Consider the following 21,094-nt stretch of genomic DNA (forward strand, 5'->3'; position numbering starts at 1 on the left):
TAAGTGCGTGTTAAACAATGACTGCTGATTCCACAGTGACTCAGTATTCAGATTTGGGAGAAGAGTACAGTATTTTCAAATGGGAAATGTGTTTAAATGTTTGCACCCCCCACTAACGCTCCCCATTAACCAGCCATCCTTGATTATGATCTAAGCTCTCTCCTCCACACATTGATATTATCATTAAGGAAATGTGAATAATTGAACATCTGGCTCCGGCCGACTGTGGCGTGTTTGGGAATTAATCATGTACAGATTTGAAGAAACGGAATGTATTCCAATTTCTTTTTTTTTTTCTGCTAAACGAAGTCGTTATTTCAGTAATTCAGGCAGTTATGTGCCTTTATGGGGCCACACAGGCAGGTGCTCAGGGGATGAGGAGCAGGAAAACCTGGAGACTTATTTGTTTCATGTCATTGCTTGGGGGATAAGGGGTGGGTAAAAATATTGCTTCATCAACACATTGCAAAATAATATTTCCTAATTCTATATCGATTCAGGAAATCCTGAAACTGATTATTTCCGTTGTAAAGAAGCCTTATTCAAGTTGGGGCGTGATTGTGAGTGTGATTGGCGTTGTGTGGAGGCCCCCACGTGACCATTCATTCATCTTCAATCATTTGTCCCTGTCGGGGTCGCGGGGGGCTGGAGACGATCCCAGCTGACACCGGGCGTGAGGCGGGGTCCACCCTGGACAGGACGGCAGTCTTTCGCAGGGCACATAGAGACAAACGGAGACAGACAACCACTCACACCTACGGGCAATTTAGAGTCATCAAGTAACCTAACACGTGCATGTCTTTGGACTGTGGGAGGAAACCGGAGAACCCGGAGAAAACCCACGCAGACACGGGGAGAACATGCAAACTCCACACAGAAGGGCCCCAGCCGGGATTCAAACCTTTTTTCTGATCCTAACCAAGTGGGTTTAGTGTTGTTGTCGTGGCGGACCACTTCCAGTCCGTCACCGCCTTGCGTCCAACTTCCGTTCTGTGCAGAACTTTTTGTCTGACGTCCTATGAACCTGTTGATGAATTAATTTTAATAGTAATAATAAAACAACCTACTATCTTCTCCTAATATCTGTTGGGCTCAGTTTGTTCTAAACCAGCACAAATATTGCACACATTATAATTTAACATTTACATTTATTTCTGTCATCTACACTTATTACTGAATCAGTATCGAAGCATTTAGATCGATATCGTATCATGTCCTAAAGAATTGAAATCAAATCGTGAGGTTCTTGTGCACATGCTGCAGTAGGGATGGTTATCAAGATATAAATGTATATAAAGATGAGAAAATGCAACAAATGTTTTGTTTTTCTCTCTTTTTCAGTCACACTCTGAACAGAAACCAACATGGAGGACAGTACAGCAACGCCCCACCACCGGGCAACTACAACCAAGGAAACTACCGTTCTCCACACAGCGGTGGCCACCAGCCTTTCCAACGTAAGACACAAACACACACAACACACACACACACACATCCCGAAAGGTGTCAGTTGAACTACAACAGGTAGTTTATTAGGGCCCGAGCAACCCAACACTGCAGGAGGAAACCTGTTTTTGCCCCAGACTGTCGGGATGATCATAAAGTGGGTGTGTCTGTAAAGGGGAGACTTGTGGGGGTCAAAGGTCAGAGGTCAAAGGACCCCTTTGAAAATGTACAAGACAGTTCTTCTTTCCTAAATTTTGTCCTAACCCTTCCTCACAAGCTAACATGACATGGTTTGTATCTGAGATCTTTTAGTTTAGTGTGATACGAGCCAATGGTGCCAATTAAGGATTTAAAGGAAAAGTTCACCCAATAACAATAATAGTTGTAATTAAGTTTGAACAATAACGTTGTTGTACTGGTTAACAGGCTCGGTAGTAAATCAAAGGAGTGCTGACAGAATGTTATAGAAGCCCCTTTTGCATTAAGCCTCCTATTGATAGAAACCCAGTCATATGTTTGAATGGTCGTGCATCATTCCCTCATTTTGCCCTGAGACAGGAGAGAGCCGTATCTACCTCGAATACTTCCTGCTTTAAATCACGTCAAAATCATCATTTAGCTTCATTTAAAGAACAGGAGTAACAGGTGAAGAAGCTTTAAAAGTAACGTATTTTCTTTGTAAATAAGTGCTGTGGACATAATTTATGCGGCTGTGAAGTGTAACTGATAACTAAAATATTTAAAGAAACTTTAAATTGTTATTTTTGAGAGGAGACTTTGGTGGTAAATAGGTTATCCTTGGTTTTGCCCTCTTTTTGTTATTTTAGTGTATTTTATTTGTTATCATGTTTCTGTTGGCAGTTTGAAGCTACACTTTTGCATTTTAAAATGTAAACATTTGTCTACATTTTGCTTTGTAGTGCAGCAAATCAACGAAATGGTGAATTCGATTTTTTTGGAGTGAAATGAATCGTTTAGATTAATAGAAATAGCCTTATGTATTAATTTAGAGGATGTGCTTGTGTTTCTAGATTATGACTTCATACAATTGATCAGAATCAGAAATACTTTAATAATCCCAGGGGGAAATTATTTTTGCTACAATACTCCAGATATACAAACAACAAATATTATACAGACAACATATATTAGAAAAACATGCATTGAAAGATGATAAACGTTTTGTGCACCTCCTAACGGTTTCTCTGTCTGCAGCTCTTCGATCACAATCAAGTGAAACAAATGTTACAGAAAAAAGACTCAACTTTACAGAAGTGTAATACTAGACGCTCCTGTTTGTCATGGATTGTCAAAGGAGTAAATAACAAAACCAAAACAACTTTTACGATATATCAAACACAGTCTGGTGTAGTGACAGAAGCTGTTCATCGTCTCAACTTCGTGCAAACATCAGGTGAATTTAACAAAAGACACTACATGGAGTTAGAAGTTTGTTTAAAAAAAATTTTTTTTAAAGTAAATGGACCTTTTCAAACTTTTGCATCCAAGGTCGTGAAAGAACTTGTGTGAATTGTCAGATTGGCGGCTGCAGCCTTGTGCTGAACAATGCAATGTGATGCTCTTTATTATTAAAACCGTATGTATTATACCGGTCCCATTAAACTCAGCTGAAACATTTTTTTTCCCCCACAAATTTCTTTCCTCTTGAAAATATTCTTCTACCTGTCGTGAAAAGGGAGGTCACTGTCAGGCATGTGGAAGGGTCTTTGATTCCTTAATCAGAGTGATGGTAAAATACTATATGATTTGGTGCTTTCAATCCCTTTTCAATAGTTTCTTTCCTCCTAAACTTCTGATACACACACAATAGGAGCTCAAATCTAGTAAAGTGACATTTTGCTACACATTACTAAACTTTTAGATTTTAGGCTTTTGGACCCCTGAATGAGGTAAATGGACTACCACCATTTTTTAAAACATTGTTAATAGAGTGCATTTCTATCACAAGTGCTTAACAATATGCCTCTGGCCCATTCTTTGCACACTTCCATACACCGATGCCATGCAAGGTGGTTCAGTTTTATGCTCAAGGAAACTTCGACACAAGTGAAGCTTGTGAAAAGTAAATTGTATTAATATTGGCAGTATGGCTGGGAGATTAATTGGTTTTTAAAACAAAATGGGATTTATTTGTTGTTAAATGTTAAAAAAAATAGTTATTTCCCTAAACTTGGGTAAAACGCTACACTGCCCCCTCTGCTCCATTATTATTTCATGCAAATATGTTCGGTTCTGTTTGCACAATTGTTTTGTTCTGGGTGCTATACATTTTGTCCCCCCTAGAGGCAGTGAGGCACTTTTTATTTTACAAAAAGGAAAAGCTAATTTTGCACTTTATTCATTTATTTTTGTTTAAGAACCCTGCTATTTATTTATTTATATTTTGCAAATTAAGTTTGGTAAGACTAAGAGATGGCCTCTTAATTCCTTGTAGGGAAATTCATGTTTTTTCTGTCAGTTGAAATAATTATCTTGTCTGTAGTAGTTTTTAAAAAATCGATTGATATAAAAACAGGGGCTTTTAGCCTTAATTGGCAGATGTCAGCCAATCACACACACTGGTATCATATGTTTTCCAAAGTATGCTAATACAATAACTTTTTTTTTACAGAACATCTAATGCAGCAAATGATACTTGGGCTGATTTAGAAATGGTGTCATAAAGATCTTTTATTTTTTATTTATTCTTGATTGCTGCAATATTGGTAATAGGTGACTTTTTCCCCTATAAAATCTGTATCGATCTTAGAAAATGCCACACTTTCGTGTTAATAAGAAATCAGTGAGATGCTGAAAACGATGTTCGTCAGTCCCTTCAACGGCCACTCGAGATAGTCAATCCCCATAGACCCCCATGTTAAAATAAGTCAAATTATCATTTTTAATAGTGAATAGACCCCTGTCACCATAGACATACATGTTTTAAGAGATGCAGCCTCCCTGACCAAGATGGCGGTTGCTTTAACAGTATTGAAGTTCAGTGGGTCTGACTGTAAACATGAGACTCTTGTGGATTCAATAAGCCCAGTTGTCTTAATGTGGGATGATGTATGTCCCCATAGGAGACATTTCATTGTCTAAAAGTATCTGTTGTGACCTCTAGGATAATCACAGCCTAATGAAACTTTACAAACACAAACAAGAGGCCGAGGGCGTTCAGAGGATGGATGGCTTTCACCAGGAGTTTCATAATAAGGGCCTTTCTGACCACACAACACAACACAAGTGACAAAACATACAATCAACCACAAATGATCCCAAATCACAGCATGGACTTTTCTCTGCTGATCCTCAACGTCTGAGGGTCTTAATTCGGGACTATGGAGGGATTTTAACATTTTTTATCAATACTCCTGTGGTAAAAAATGGTTAAAATGTGCACCAAACACAATTGTCATATGCACAACGTTAAAGGACTATCCCTCTCCTGAAATGTCCTCTGAACAATTTTTACAAACTCTATTAGGCAGGAAAACCAATGGATAAAAGCTCCAGCAAATGATGAATATACAGGTGCTGCAGCCTGCCCCCCTCTCCCCTCATCAGGTGTTGTGTGACCTGCCGTTGTGTCCTTGATTCAGAACACAGAACATGTTTCTTTATAACAAACATCATTGTCTAAATGCTTTAAAAAATAATACAGACACACATTATTTCACTTTGTATACGCAGCTGCCAAACATCCTTTTGTGATGAAATGGCTGTCTTTTGTTGATCACGTGAGGGACGGTCGAACGGCGTCACATATGCAGGCAGAATCTCTTCCTCCTAATCACGGTGTGTGCTCGGCCTCGGCCCCGCGGCCCTCTGCCAGCTCTCCTCCAGTTTGACTTTGATGTGCCAATTTGCAAGTAGATGAATAATCTCATCTGCCCACTGATGGCGTGCGGGGGAGTCGCGGCTATTCTGGTGGCACTTGATGCAAATGGGGGTTTTGTGGCTCCTGCGGATTGCAGTAGCACCTCCCCTGGCCTCTGCCGCTCGTTCTTAATGTTAAACTTGCCAATTAGCCGTCCAGGATATTCTTTTTTTTTTTTTTTTACTCGTTCTTTTCCACCGTGCCGTTGGGGAAATTATTACCTTAACAAATGGGAGTCTTTGTAAATGTTCAGGGTGGCACGTCTGTGATTCTCAGGCTGATGATTTCTTTTTTTTATTATATCAGGTTTATTATATCAAACACGTGGAGCTTAAATATCATTAAATGTAGCACGCATCTCAGGTTTGATTTCTGATTTTTTTTTAGTGTCACATGCTCAATATTGGTCTAAAAATAAGATTTTTAACTATCAGCAGCTGGAAATTCTCAACTTGCCTAAGATTGGAGGTAAACTTGGACTATGAGCAGCTATAATATTCCTAGGAATGTGATCATCCAGACAAGTAGGACTTCTTCTGCAGCAGGAGGCCAGAGGCTTGCTTTGTCCAGATAACACTTTCTCAGGGCCAATCACTGTAGGCTTTGCTGCTCTGGGCTTTTGTGATTTTTTTTTTTGTGTGTGTGTTGGGGGGGGGGGGGGGGGGTGTTTGGTTGGTTGGTTGCTGATTAGCGTTGTGGGAGACCCGGGCCAGTAATGAGACTGTCGAGTGGCTCCGCTGGACACAGTGGCCCCTCTGATAAAAGCATCCGGGTGGATCCCGTTTGATTGGGTGTGGGATGCGCTCTGAAGAGGGTTGAAACTAAAGTTAACTTCCCCCTTTTGACGGCGCTGCTACCTCCTGCAGGGATGTGTCAACACGCTGCCTCTGAAACATGCTGCGGGTCTTTGTGCAGCCGCAGCCAGACCAGCTGGTGTTTAATAACCAGCCGGGGAGTCTCTGCTGGTGGCCATTATTGTCTTTGACACACGGTGACACCAAATTTTAACCAGGGCAGCAAAGTAACGGATTCATCCAGCGGCCACAGTGGCTGATAATCCTCCAAACTCCCCAGCCACTTGAGAATTACAACTGCACATAATAGCTGCTCACGCTGGCTGGTAACTTCAATAACAAGGAGTCACAAATACATGTGGCCTTGGGTGAGAACAGGATTTCTATTCTCTGTATTTTCACAAAAACGTTTCTCTGTCAACAGAAACCTCTTACAAAACATTACACTTCCTCAGTCCAGGAGGATTTCGTAGCTGATTTTATCTTTTTGTGCTTAGTTTCAACCGTCACCAGTTGATTTTAGCTGTAGAGTTTTAAACGGTGCATCAAGGGTTTAGGGTTGTCACGATACTAGAATTTCAAAGTCGATACCATTTTCGATGCCACAGGGACAAAAAAAAAAAACAATAAAAAAAATAAAAACAATTTAAAAAAGATTTCTGCATGGTGAAAATAAGAAAAAAAATAAATGTAGGGTGAATATAAATATGACAAATGTTTGTTTTATTGTGTTGTATGGTTCGGGGATTTCTGTGGACATTAAATGATTCCATGAAGGAGGTTAAACCTTGGATTCAGTCGATGAATCAGTTGTTGTTAGTCAGGTTTCTCCACAGTGTAAACAGGGATCTGCTCCATGCTAATGTATTCAGCTACAGTCCTGTTTATCTTCTATGTTTCTGCTGACTTGGCTCCATATTATCTCTGCTGATTAAACAGAGTTGGTAAAGCAGCTGACACGGTTTCTGTCTCGTTGCTGGTTGACTTTTCACACACACGTTATTGTGTCCTGTTAAATTAAATTAACGTCTCTTAACATTAGATGGGCAGGACTGATGATGTTAGGTGCTTAGCTCCGCCGCTAACGTTTCTGTTTATTACTAGACGCTTACGGCTAGCTTTACATCATTTGCCTTTGCCTGGGCATTTCCCTTGTATGCTAAATTGGTCCAAACTGCACTTTTGCTTTGTTCATGTTCCTACTAAAACTGGTAGCGAAGGTAATTTTGCAAGTTAATGTTTTTTTCAGAGTATTCATTTTTTTTTTAACACTACAAGGGCTTGAACAGTAACTTCTGCTGTAAGAAGGTATTCAGGGACTTGACAATAACTCAGATTTCTTGCTTATCGACTTTCACTGGAAAATGAGCGATGGAAGTTTGAGGTGTCATGAAAGGCATTGTTGGATATGAAGTACACAAGCGGAAAGTCAAATGCATCAACTCTTACTTTTTTCTGATTTCTTTGGCTTCGTACCTCAATACTTTTTGAATACAGTACAAAATGTTTCCATTGCATCAAATGATCACATTCCTAGTTGTTTTGGTCTGTTCTTTGATTGGACAGATCCTGATTTTAATTAAAATGGTGCTTCATGTAGAACTGCTTGTGTTTACATAATTAAATACGGATGCCTCTTTAGAAGTTTGGCTTATTTTTGTATTTGTACTGTAAGTCGTGTGTTGTATTGAAGGATTTTTTGTCTCATACAAGAACAACCTTCAGATTTCACCCATAGCTCCCATCAGCTGCCTTTCATTTACAGGTTTTAATCTTTTCTAAAATGAATTCTCCGTCTGTCTGCAGAAAGGTTACTGTCCTGCTTCTGTTGTCAGACCTGAGCCGACTGGACGGGGAGCTGAGTCAAATAGTCGCTGAACTAATTGAAAAGAGGTGGAGAGAGACGTTTAGTTGTTTAGCGCGGTTGTAATCCCTGCATTAATACAGTGGACACAGCGTGTTTTAAGGATTTAAAGCGTAATCCTTTGTTGGCTTTTGTCCGGCCGCAGACTGGAGGTCTATACACTTTCAGATCATTGTTAATTAAGGAGATTGACAGGTGTCCACTTGTAATTCTCTCTTTTGAGTCATCGCAGGCGACGAGGAAAAGAAAACTAGAGTGTTGTGGAGTTATAATTGGAGCCCAACTGGGTGGTCCTCTTAAAGTTTGTTGGTGGAGGAGATAATCAAACATGAAAACTGAATGACGAAAAACAAAATGATAATGTGCCCGACAGCAGTCCGCCTTCTGGCTGGTAATTGTGTGTTTTACTACTTTATGCAGAACAGAATTGGTAGAATATTTCCTGCTTGACTTCCCTTTTAAATTATCAGGTTATTACATTTGTTTTATTTTAGTATTTCCATCCATTTTTAATGGTATCTCCCTTTTGTGTACCAGAGTTTTAGACTCTTAACACCTTTGATTAGTGTCAGTTATCCTACATGCTCAAGATTCTTTTCACACTAGAGGAATAGTTCTGTAAACCTGATTTTATTTCCTTGATATTTTTATTTAGTTTATTAAAAAAAAATGAAATCTAAACTTTGAAATCAAACTTAATCTCAAAAGTTTCAGTTGCACAGTTTTGTCCCGTGTTTCTTCTACATGTTAAAGCTTTTATGCCCGAAGAAACTAGGTTTTGTAACTAATTTAAATAAGAATTTACAGATTTTGAATATTGTAGTACAAAATGTCAAATCAGCAGTTTTACCTTTAAGGGGTGGATTTCAAACACGCAGAGTCCAGAGTAGAGATGGACAATAACAGCGTACTCACACTGTCCTCCCGGACCGTGACCCGGACTTTAGGGTACTTGTCCCCCCTCCCTCTCCCCCCCGCGCCCCAGCCCCGTTTGTACTCACACTGCCAGGGCCGGCCAATGCTTCTTGCTGTCCATACGCCATCACGCCGTAACACGTCACACGCATTGATCGCGTATGTGTGGCTTTGTTTACAAATCTTTCCATAGACTTCAGAGTTTTTGTGCGTCTTGTCGACTGTTTTTGAATATTTTCATCCGACCAAATCTGCAGTAAACACTCCACCTCCGCACCACACCAACGTGAACCTTTCACCGCCATTGTTGTTGTTGTTGTTAAATGTCCGCGCATGGTCCGTCCTTCTATTTACATGTCCGAACAGGCGGACATAACGCTACTGCCGTAGGGCTCATGCTCGTACACGTGCGCACGCTCGTGCTCGTACAGGTGCAAACAACTCCGCTAAAGCCCACCTCTTTCAAGCGGGCCGTGGACGGTCCGCTGGCCGCAGTTGAGCGCGGAGCGGGTACACTCACACTGCTTAAAGGTACTAGGCTTTGGCTGAAAAAACGGTTTTGGCCGCGGCCAAAAGGACAGTGTGAGTAGGCTATAAGATTCTCAGACATGCTAGCAGCTCTCTGAGGCTGTACTTGGACACAGGAGCTTTAAGCTAACATGCTGATGTTTAGCAGGTGTAATGTTTGCCGTGTTAATCATGTTAGTTTAGCATGCTAACATTAGCTAATTAGCAGAAACACAAAGTACAGCTGAGACTGATTGGAACGTCATTAATTCTGCATCTGTTTGTGTAATAGTTGTTTGATGACTAGAATGGGCTTAAGAATCACAGTTACTGGACTGTTGTCAACATTCATTGTATGATCACCTGTGGCGTTTCTTCCATTGCTGATTATAAATGTGTTGTGTTGCCTCGCCCCGTTGAGACTAGAACACAACAAGCCTTGCACAGAACCCTCTTTTGAAGCACGTCTGTCGTCTCTTAACCAAGTTAAACCCAGATCACCCAAGTTCTGCTTTTTTTGTTTGTGGTTCATCTGAAGACTTTTTTTTTTTTTCAACACCGAAAGTTATTTGGGCCGCTCGCTTTGTTGTTGGTGAGCGTTCATGCAGTAGCATTGGGTCATGATTGGTCAGCGTCACTTGCACATGAGAGCAAGGAGCTCCTGACTGGTTAGCATGATGGTCACAAGAAGGGACAGCATAAACATCAGACGGGCATACAGGCTGGGTCTTAAACTGCAGCTTTTGACATTACAGAACATGTCATGTCAGCTGGGCAGGAAGGAGGCTAAATGTTGTACCAAATTTGTGGCAAGGGAAAACTGCCCTGTCCATTTCCAAAGAGGTCCGTTGACCTCTAACCTCCAGATGTGTGAACGTCAAAGGGTTCTCTGGGTCCAGATGTGTGAACGCTAATGGGTTCTCTGGGTCCAGATGTGTGAACGTCAACGGGTTCTCTGGGCCCAGCTGTGTGCATTTAAACGGGTTCTCTTGGATTTTTGTAGCATTTGATCAATTCTCTAGGTAAAAAATGGTTAAATTAAGCACAAAATCTGTGGAACAAAGTGTTATCAACTCAAACTGCTGCAGCAACTGTAGACATAAGTGACAGTGTTTCCCACAGACCAGGTAGCAATGTGCGGTGCAGTGCCGTACGGAGACCTTTTGAGGCTCTGACATGTGTACTGCTTTTATCTAAATCATAATATGCAGATATACATAACTATGTGTCAGTGTGTAAAGCAAAGATATGTCTTCATTTAAACTTCAATGTAATTTTGAACTGAATAATCACGATCCCAATTGAGGTTTATTGCGTGATCAAATCTACAAAATATATAGGCCATTCTCTTTTCTTTTCTTTTTTCAAGTTTAAGAATGATTATTTCTGAGGTATAAACTGCAAAACAGTGCACATTTCCTTTTCTTTCTAAAAGTTAAACTGAACTTTTTTTTTTTAAATAACAAAAGCAATAACTGAGCCAGCCTGTGTCACTACCAGCGCGTAGGACAGGAAATCAGTGGATGATAATATACGCAACTTCTTTCACTTCTAAAAGACAAAAACTGAGTTCCTCCGATAAAACGGACCAGGGTGTTGTGCTGAGACTGCGCCATCTTGAGAGACTGACGGAGAACTTCTATGTGACCTCTACTTTCTCCCCTGAAGTCAATCAACACTGTTTAAAAAAGAGGTGACCATGGAAGGGGTTAAATTAATCTCCATCTACTTTGATAAGTGATTAATCTGTCGCATTGGTAATTTAAGAAAAATAAAGTCAAAATTCTTTGCTTTCAGCTTCTTAAATGTGAAAATTTTCTGGTTTCTTTCCTCCTCTGTGACAGTAAACCGGACATCTTACATCTTACAGATCAACTTATCAGAGAAAATAATCGACAGATAAATCGACAATGTGTGGACGGAAGTGTGCATTCATTTTTCCATCAGCTTATATTTTGAAAATGAATTTACAAATGTGCGTTCATATTTGAGAAGCTTTTGTTATAGTATCCTTTCTTTTTCTGTAAACGGATCATTAATGAATATAAAATAAGTATGATTTTACTTTTGGATGCTAAACAAACATCCTGCTGCAGCTCTGATATCTGCACACTCCGTATCGACTTTAATCCAGAGACGTCAGTTATCGGCTTCGGTGAACCTCGTATCTGTCGAATCCTCATTTTTACTCCGACTTCTTCCCAGGTTTGTAAATGTCAGCCTCCGGGTCCTTTTTCACGGCACCCTTCACCCACCCTGAGTTGAGCCACTCAGAAGGCCTGCCCCTATAAACAAACAAGTCCGCGGCTCGCAGCTGGTCATCTCCTTGGCAACAGTGAATCTGGAAGAAGCCGTTAGCTCCTTTTTTTTTTTTTTTAAGTGTGTCTTTGTGAAGGGCTTGCAGCGATGGAACCAGGGTACTTGAGGTGTCCACAATGCTGCCGGCTGAATGCTTATTTCATTTTCTGAACAAAAAATGCAAATGTAGCGCTCCCACTCTCCCTCGCCTCCCCCCCCGCCTTCCAGAGCCGCTGCGATTCGACGTTTGAAAGAGCTTAATTTTATCATGACAACTGATTCGGTCTGTATCCACTACAGAAATGAAATAGTTGGTATTTTTCTTTTTCTTTTTTTATTCTTCAAGGTTAACTTGAATTGGGTTAATTAGTTTCCATGTTTAATGTCAAATCCTTCAAGTTTTGGCTTCCAAACAATGAAGCCGGAGGATTTTCTCTCGTTTCAGTGCAGTTAAACTCATAAAAAGTCGACTCAAATGGTGTGAATGTGAAGTATTTTTTTTTTTTATTGATCCTGTTGAGTATTTAAAGTGAATCAGATGCTAAAGTTTGAAATGAAACCAACAACCCGCTCCATGCTGCTGCTGCTTTCATATTGCTTTCATTATTAAAGAAGCGGTTAAATCTAGGACAAAATGTTGTCCGTCCTTAGTCTTTTTCCCTCTCGGCGTCTTCCAAAACTTCAAACTTAGCTCAGCAGAACCACTTCTGAACATGTCGTCTTTTGTTCTCTGCAGATTCCAGGCAGAACAGTCTGTTGGGAGCGCCTCCCTCCTTCCAACAGCCACAATATCAAAGGTAAGTCTGTCTACTATTTTTGTTTTGTGTCATCTGTTTTCTGGTCGTCGTTGAAAGTTCACGGTTGGCTTGTTGGCATTCATCTCTTCACTTCGATTCTTGCGGATTGTTATTCACTGATACAAGAAAGGAAAACACGCTTTTGTTTGCATCCATTTAAACTGTAAAACAACTGTCCAAGGACTTTATCGACCACTCTGCTTTGATTAACTTCCTTTTCTCAATGATGCTTTGCCCGAAACTTCCCTCTGTTTCCTTTTTTTTTATAATCGCAGTATTAAACATGTCAAGGCCTCTGGTTTGTGGTTATTGTAGTAGATTTCAAGCTTCCTCCACTGAGGGGGCTTTGCTGCTGCTGCTGCCGCTGCTGCTGAATTAAGATCTTTCTCTGTCGCTCTAAAACAGATTTCTCTCAAGGAGGTTTGTGCAACTTAATGAGGCATCACTAATGCAGTTGGAGGCTGCGTCGTTCCCCGGAGCCCGCACAGTCCGGCTCCAGAAACCCTCTCCAAAAAAATTCCTAATCAGGTTCTCCAGTTCAAACTTTTCAGGCCCATTGTGCCTCCGTGTCACCTTGGGTCAGCAGTTATTAGCGGCGATTGAAAACAGTTTCTTTAACTACTCGGGACCGGACCAAATGAAATGCGGGAGGGAACTTGGAGAAGAGGGGATTATCGGTTAAGTCCGGCACCGGCCAGAGTGTGACATGGTTCAGTAATGAGGGATGGGGCTTCATTGTTACTAAGAAGAGACTTTTAATATCACTGTTGCTTTGACACATTGTCAGGAGGCGTTTTTTGGAGGGCCGTGGCGTGCCGACTATACACTCGGTCCCACGGAAGCAATTCGGCCTGCCTCATTCCAGGGGATGAGGGGCGATCTGAGCCATATGTGAATATGGTTAATTTCATACTGTGTTCTTTCATGTGCATCTTTGCTAAGTCATCCGAGAGGAGAGGCCGTTTTTTTCTCCTTGAGAGCTCTATCTCGAGGTAAACGCCAGGAGATGGAGATCTAAGGGAGGTCACGCCAGAGTTTAAGGTCGCCTCTCTGGTCGGATCAGTGTCCAGCATTTTATTATTCCCACAACACGAATACATCTAAACTTTTATTTCTCTTTGATGAATGTGAATCTTTTTTGACTTTGTGGTCAAAGTATAAACCAGAACATTTTAAAATGTAAGTTCTTTTTACAGCAACATCTCACATAGGGCTGCAACTCTTCTTTATAGTTGCCAGTTATTCCTTTTGATTCATTGTTTTGTGAATTAAATGTCAGAAAATATTGAAACTTTCCAAGAGCCTGAGGTGGCTTCTTCAAATGGTAAGTCTATATTTTCCGGAGCTGTGAACGGGTTAAATGTGTCAATACAAGGCCTACCATGAAATTATGACCTCTGCCAACAAGTTTCTTTCAAGAAACCTAGAAATGAGAGCTCGGTGAAAATTCAATGTGATTGGTGGAATCGTATCGTGATGAAATCATACATTCAGATATCGTGATACACAATGACGTTGTCTAAATTGATAATAAGCACACACTAACTCAAAGGTTTCAGAAAATCTGATATGAAATATTTTGAGTTTATATTTTGTACTAACGCTTTTAATAAAATGAGAAAACAAATTATTTTTTCATTTGTTGCGCATTAAATTCACACAGGAGTTGAATTACCAGAGAACATTCTATATATCATATATATATATATATATATATATATATATTATCGAAATATGAAACTATCTATGTCAGAATAGGTTTGTACAGACCTACCTGGAAATGTCCTGGAGAATTATTTCTTTGTGTGTTTCTCTATACATAAATGGTGGTTCTTCTTTTTTAATTCATGTTGACTCAATCAGTCCAGCCAGTAATGTGTCACTTTAAGTAAAAGCTCACAAAATAATGAATAAAAAGGTGATTTTATAACTGCATCATTGTCATGAAATAATCTGTGAGATCATATTTACCTGAAAAACGTGACGCATTACAGTTTTATTTTGTGCTTCCTCAGCAGAGTTAAGTGTTTAAACCGCATTAACAGGGACAGGGATGTGTGAATTCTTCGTCTTCTTCTTAAATGTTTGGATTAAAGACCTTGTTGAGTGTCCTTAAACAGGCTTGGTGTGTTGGTGTCTGTAGGCAGCAGCAGTACGGAGGCAGAGGGGGTCACGGTTGGGATCGGGCCACGCAGGCGCAGCAGTCGGCGTACCAGGTGAACGCGAGCCGCGGAGGGGCGCAGGCCGGCAGCTATCAGCAGCGCTACGATAACCGTAGAGAAGACTGGCACGGTCGCAGCGACGATCGAAGAGACAACCGTGGACAACAGCATCAGGTAAACACTTTAAATCTAACGAGCCGGGGCGTAGCTACAGTCAGCGTCTTTAAAAGGTTGAATTTGTCTAGAAATAAGTTCTTTAATGGTGTTAAAATGTTTTGAATCAATCTTTTAAATGTTTTAAAAAGTTTAAGACAAGGGAAGGAGGATTTTTTTTTTCTGTTGCATCGTAAAATCTCAAAAAAATGAACATATTTAAAAAAAAAAAAAAAAATTACAAAATTGTGCGTGGTCCAATCGGCGTTTGCCCGAGGAGCACCTGTTCTTCAAAGCACGACTGATCATTAACAGGATGGGAACGAGAATTTCATTATGTTTTTGGAAGGAAACAGTGTTTAGAAGTTGTGAAAAATCCATCCTTAAAGCGGAACTGTGACAGTTTTGAGAATAAGCATTAGGTCTTGGGTAGGCTGTGCTGCTGTGCACCATTATTCCTGCAGGAAGATGCGTTCATTTCTAAAAATAGATTTGGAAAAACGAGTACTTGATTGGCACTCGAGGAACTGATGTGATCCATTGATCTTGGAATTAACTACTCGTGCCCATCCCGAGGAAACCTTCAGTTCAAATTCTGGCAGCACCAAGGTGGAGCTCTTGATTCGACCGCTGAGTAACTCCGTCTCCAGGTTTTAAGCCTAGAGTCAGACTTTGTTCGGCCTGCCTCGAGCAGACAGTCGGGACGCTGCCAAGATGGCGACGGCCAGAGCCACTGGGAGACACTCTTCAGAAACCAACTGCTGTCTATGATAGACGCTACAGTTTGGGTGGTGAAATTGGTCTTTGATGACTTTCAATGACTCGATCACTTGGTCTCTGGTTCTGTGATAAGTCCGCAAACAGCATTGAACTGAAAACACCTGAAACCGAACATTTTGAACCAACACACACACACAAAGTTTTCTGCTTTGTTTAAAACTTTCAAATAAGCTGAGGAGACTTTAGAAGTTCAGCGTTCTTATAGTACGTCTCCTGCACACAAGACAAATATGTGGAAAAGGCACAGATTACTGCACATTACTTTCCGTTAGATGTACGAAAAGGGCACGGGAGTAGTCATGAAACTCATTCAACAGGTTACACATGTAAGGTGACACCATGTGTGCAGAATTAATAAGTCACTATATATGTCACAATATTTTTAATGATTGATTTTTAAGTATTTGATATATTCCTATTTTTATTTACTTTTCTAACACCAGACTTGTAAAAAGTTGAATCGTTAACTTCTGGAGACTTTACTGCAGAAAATCTCCAAATTGATGCAGAAAGTGTCTGTAGTCAGATGTTGTCAACTCAAATGTTTTGTCATGTTACTGCCACACTACAAGAACAAAAAGTCATTTCCTGCACATTCATTTTAATGAAATCATTCATCTGAGTCAGTTGATCAAAAGATCGATTCCTTTATAAAGAACCGCGATAGTTCGGTGAACTATGGAGCCGCTGGGATCCAGGAAAAATCTTAGACTTGATGCGACAATAAAGCATTCTCACGGTCCTCACAAGTGCTGGAAATCCTTGAAAACACTTGAGTTTTAATGTGGCGTTCTCAAGGTTTGAAAACTGCTGGAGATGTAGGTTTAACAGGAGGCCAAGTCAACTTACAAACACCCGCAGAAAGCCGCCACGAAACATCATTTGGGTTGTTTACAGCACAAAAACATCGGATTTAAAGTGAAGTAAACAGCTTCTGTTTGTACTGCTTATAAAAAGCTTGAAAAGTGCAGGAAATAAGAAGAGAATTTAAACAAAAGAACAGATAAGTGACTGGTTCCCAAATGTGTTAATGTCTGTATACTATTGGTTTCTGTAGTTTGAAGTGTGTGTTTTGTTCCTTAATGTGTGTTTCAGAGCTACAGCGCCGGCCGAGGTTACCCCCCTCCTCCTCCATCCAGAAGATACAACTGGAATTAAGTCAAAGTAACGTAAACGGACTTTGGGACCTTCTGGGTGCGCGGCGACTTCTTTTAGGGGAGACATGTCATCTTTTTTTCCAGTGTATTGTCTTCTTAAATAATGTAATTTGGTATTTTGATGGGTTTTTTTGTTCCTTTTTATTCAATTTACAAAAAAGAAACGTATTATGTAACCTGTGATTTTTAAGACAAACGGCCTGAACTTGTAAAAAAAAAAATACAAGTGAGTCAAAGGACAAAGTGTCGCGCTGTTTTATTTTTCAGACAAATCTCTCCAAAAGTGGTTCATATGTTAAAAAAGAAAAGAGTAACAAAAACATGTGAAATAAAAAAGAATAAGTGATGCTGGGATTATATTTGTCCAACAGGAATTATCTATATGGGAAATGTTGTTTTTTTCTTTTTAAATCACTTAAATTAAGAAGCAAAAACACTTTAAAGGTCAGTTCGTTTTTTAATAAAACTCCCAATAGAATCAAAATGTCTAGACAAAGTGAAAAGTGGTGGTTTAAGATTGAAAAACTACGGATCATCTGAAGCATTTCCTGCTGAATATTCCGGTTTATCCAAGCGTTTATATCCACAGTGAGTTCACCTGTCATTTATAATTGTGTCGTTGCTCCAAATGCATTTTAAAACACTTTTTTGCTCCATTAAAAAAAAACATTTGAATGTCCAAAATGAAAATGTCATCTATTCAAAACTGGAAACAAATGTGACAAATAATATTTACTGATTTACTTCCAAATGAAAATATTTCAGCGGTTTAGTTCCGCCCAGAATTCTTTTTTTAAATCTACTGCTTCCACTTTGTATTAACTTCTTCTACAAACCTGCAATAATTTAATTTGTTGTGTAAATGAGTACTAAGCACAGTGCACGTGCCTCATCCTGAATTCCCTCACATAGGAGTTGATGGTTAAAGCAGCAGTCAGGCCGATGTTTCGTTTCCAATACATAATTCTAATAACACCAGAGCGGGTTCAAGGTTGTAATAATATACAGTTTCTGTCTTGAGTCCCTGTGTGCGTAAAGGAACCAAAGCTTTACGCACGGAAAGAAAAAAAAAGTCGGATGCTTAGTTTTTTTTTTTGTCCTCCAATCGGTTCTCCAAAAAAATCAAACCCGGGGATGCTGCCCCACAGGCCCGCTCCCGTCTGTCCTCCTCCTCCCCCGGTGTCCCTACCAAGTCCTCCCGTACAGTAAATTGGAGCCGATCATGCTGTTTGTGTACTCGATTAGCGCCGCGTCCGTCTGCGTCATGTTGATCTGACCGTGCAGTCCCATCGGCGGACTCGGGGACAAATCCTCCAGCTCCTCCGTGGACGACAGCTGGTTCACCTGCTGCTGCTGCTGCTGCTGCTGCTGCTGCTGCTGCGGGGTCACCGTCATGGCCTCCCCCGAGCTGCTCTGTCGGTTCTGGTTGGAGCCGCTGGAGTCGTTCCGGCAACTTTTACTGGTCTTGGAGAGGACCGGGGACACGGAGGAGGATCGGTGGCTCGACGCGCACATACCACCTCCTCCATTTCCATCCTGCTGCAGAGGCGGCCCGGCCTTGTCCTTGGTCTGCCGCTTCAGCTTGTATCGGTGGTTCTGAAACCAGATCTTGACCTGGTTCGGGCTGAGGTGGATGAGCCCGGCCAGGTGCTCCCTCTCCGGGGCGGACAAGTACTTCTGTTGCTTGAAGCGCCGCTCCAGCTCGTACACCTGCGCCTGAGAGAAGAGCACCCGCCGCTTCCTCCGCGGCGCCGCGTGCAGAGTCACCATCGACTTGCCGGCGGAGTCCATCCCGGCCAAGCTGCCCACCATCCCGGACATGTTCATCCCGGCGGAGGGGCCCATGAATCTGGAAACTTAGCGGAGGAATAATTACAGTTTGAATTGAAATATATTTTTCAATATTTATAGTTATATAGTCAGTTATATATCTCATAATTTTGTTTGATAAAGCACCCTTTACAGACCAAGTCAAAGTGCTTCACATGATACAATAGTTCAAAAAGATGAAGTGATGGAAATGAAATTAAAAAACAAAATTAGGAACGTGAGACAAAAGCCAGTTCAAACCAAAGAAAATAACTTAATTGAACCCAAGAAAACGTTAATGAACACTTCCTAAAAATGGTCTTGACTAATTTAATGACACTAATATTACAATTAAATATTAAATAAGCAGAAATTCACAAAAAATGTTGCTAGGTAGTATCTATCTTACGGATGTTTTCAGGATTATATCCCGTTATTAAAGCCAAATAGTTATCCTTTATGAAAACGGACCATATTGTTTATTTAAAAAGTTATATGTAAAGTCTCATTGAGAAGCGTTAACACTGCGGTGATTACAAATGAACTTAAATTCGTATTGAATCTGTGTTAAAGTCACTAAAGTGAACGGAGTTTGGATCCTAATAAATATAATTGATGCCATAAAACAAAGCGTAAATGTCACTTTAATCTCAGTTCAGACGCGTTTCAGGAACGTCTCCCGCGTGCGTAAAAGGCCGGAGACTCTCCTCAGATTTAAAGAAACTAACTTACTGGTCGGGTATCTGGGCTCCGGGTTGCTGTACCACGCCGCTGCCGCCCCTCCGCTCCTCACCGTCTCCTGGTAGGACGGCAGGTCTCCCACGTTCCCGATGCCGCCGTTGCAGAACCCTCCCACGGCCCCGGAGAACTGTGGCACCCCGTGGTGGGGCATGTGGTGGTACGGTCCTCCGGGCCCCAGCGCGGCGGCTGCTGCTGCTGCTGTGGCCGAGGCTGAGGAAGAGGAGGAGGATGAGGATGAAGAGGAGGACAGGTGATGATGGTGATGGTGGTGGTGATGGTGATGGAGATGAGGCGGCTGCTGATGCTGCTGCTGCGCCTGGTGTTGGTGGTGGTGCTGATGGTGCTGCATACCGGGCTGGGAGACTTGCTGCTGCCGGTAGGCGCCCAGCTGGGACCCGAGACTCCCCGCGGCGGGATCCATACCTCCGAACCTCCGGTAGCTGTCCTCCATCGGGCTCAAAATGTCGTTGACTGAGAAGGGGGTGGAGTGTTTTGGGCTGAAGGACATGGTGCGGACACCCCGTGCTCTGTGGCTGGATGTGGTCGGGTCTGTCCGGCGGCTCTCTTGCCTTTGTCCCCCCGCCCTCCCTCCGGCTTCTTGCTGCTTCCGTCTCCCTGGGAAGAAGTCCAGCTGATCGGATGCAGGAGGAGACAAGTTGCCCTTATCCCGCCGGACTCCCAGACTCCAACACATGGAGGGGCGGAGCGACTCGGACACGGCAGCCAACAATGGCAGTTGACATTAGAGAAGGTAAGTGGAGAAAATGGTTTGGACCTACTTTCTTGCTCTGCTGATGCGCTTTGGTTTGTGAGGTTTGACCCAAAACAAGAACGCGGAGGCACACATTGGTTTGAAGTCACAGACGAACTTCTTAACTCGTCTTATTCTTCATTTAATAATATGAATAAATGATGATTAAAGTCACTGATCAGCTGATGATTTTAGTTTGATATCAGCTACCAAAGGTCCGCATCAGTGTTTATCTGCACTTTCCCCTTTGGTGTTTTGTAAAAGCAGCTTTTGAAAGTTTAAAGTGTCCAGAAAGTTTCATTTTGAACACTACTCTTCTGTTTTGAACATGTTTGTGTTCAGGTCCCTGCAGCTCGAACATCCATGTGTGCGTAACTGGAAAAGAAACAGTTTCATTTTCTAACCCAGAAACTTTAAACCAACTTTATGTTTAAAAGTTGAGTTGTTGAGTTTTTTGAAGTTTTCTGTAAAGAATCTAACGTAAGGAGTCTGTAAGAATATAAAGTTTATTTTTGATTTACTTGTAAGATCTAACGTTAAGACACTATATCTATTTTAAACATTCCACTTTGTTATTGTTTTATTTTTATTTTTTCTTCGAGTGCAGATTTAACAATGATTGTTTGTTTTTGTCCTTCAAATTAGTGTTTTATAGTTTCTGCTAAACAAATGCTAAGCATATAAACATGTATTTCACCTTTCTTGAATGGTGGTTTGCATAGTTGTAAAACCAATAACTTTATAGGGTTTGATTTGACTTCAGTCTTTGAGTCATTTATGATCATTTATTATAAATGATTTGTTTTCCATATATAGCCTGTGTTTGGTTAATCTTTACAAACATTTAAGGGAACATTTCGATTAAAGAAATAGTCACGATGTGAAACCACGTCTGTTGATCACAGAGTTAAAGTTTGACAAATGAATTAAAGTCAAATCCATCAAAATACAGACATCGGTGAGTTTCCTGTTTTTTTCCCGTGTTTTTAACTTGAATTACTCTTTGAATGACTTTAGTATTTCTTCTCTACTTAACTTTA

General features: G+C 41.0%; 2 protein-coding genes across 2 annotated transcripts in view; one reads left to right on the forward strand and one right to left on the reverse strand.

Annotated features, from left to right (window-relative positions):
• The window catches only part of xrn2 (5'-3' exoribonuclease 2), a 40,362-nt gene extending 23,051 nt beyond the window's left edge, over positions 1-17,311 (forward strand). The window contains exons 28-31 of the mRNA XM_083934377.1: positions 1,342-1,457; positions 12,441-12,501; positions 14,645-14,837; positions 16,692-17,311. Of these exons, the coding sequence (XP_083790503.1) occupies positions 1,342-1,457; positions 12,441-12,501; positions 14,645-14,837; positions 16,692-16,754 (433 nt within the window). The 3' untranslated portion in view covers positions 16,755-17,311. The remainder of the gene's footprint in view (positions 1-1,341; positions 1,458-12,440; positions 12,502-14,644; positions 14,838-16,691) is intronic.
• A 627-nt stretch (positions 17,312-17,938) lies between these two features.
• nkx2.4b (NK2 homeobox 4b) lies at positions 17,939-19,811 on the reverse strand (the record flags this gene model as incomplete). Its single annotated transcript, XM_083933557.1, has 2 exons — positions 17,939-18,609; positions 19,295-19,811. The coding sequence occupies 2 exons, from the start codon at positions 19,809-19,811 to the stop codon at positions 17,939-17,941; spliced, it is 1,188 nt and encodes a 395-aa protein (XP_083789683.1).
• Positions 19,812-21,094: the final 1,283 nt, after the last annotated feature.

Source organism: Echiichthys vipera (assembly GCF_963691815.1).
Source record: "Echiichthys vipera genome assembly, chromosome: 19".
Taxonomy (NCBI): Eukaryota; Metazoa; Chordata; class Actinopteri; order Perciformes; family Trachinidae; genus Echiichthys; species Echiichthys vipera.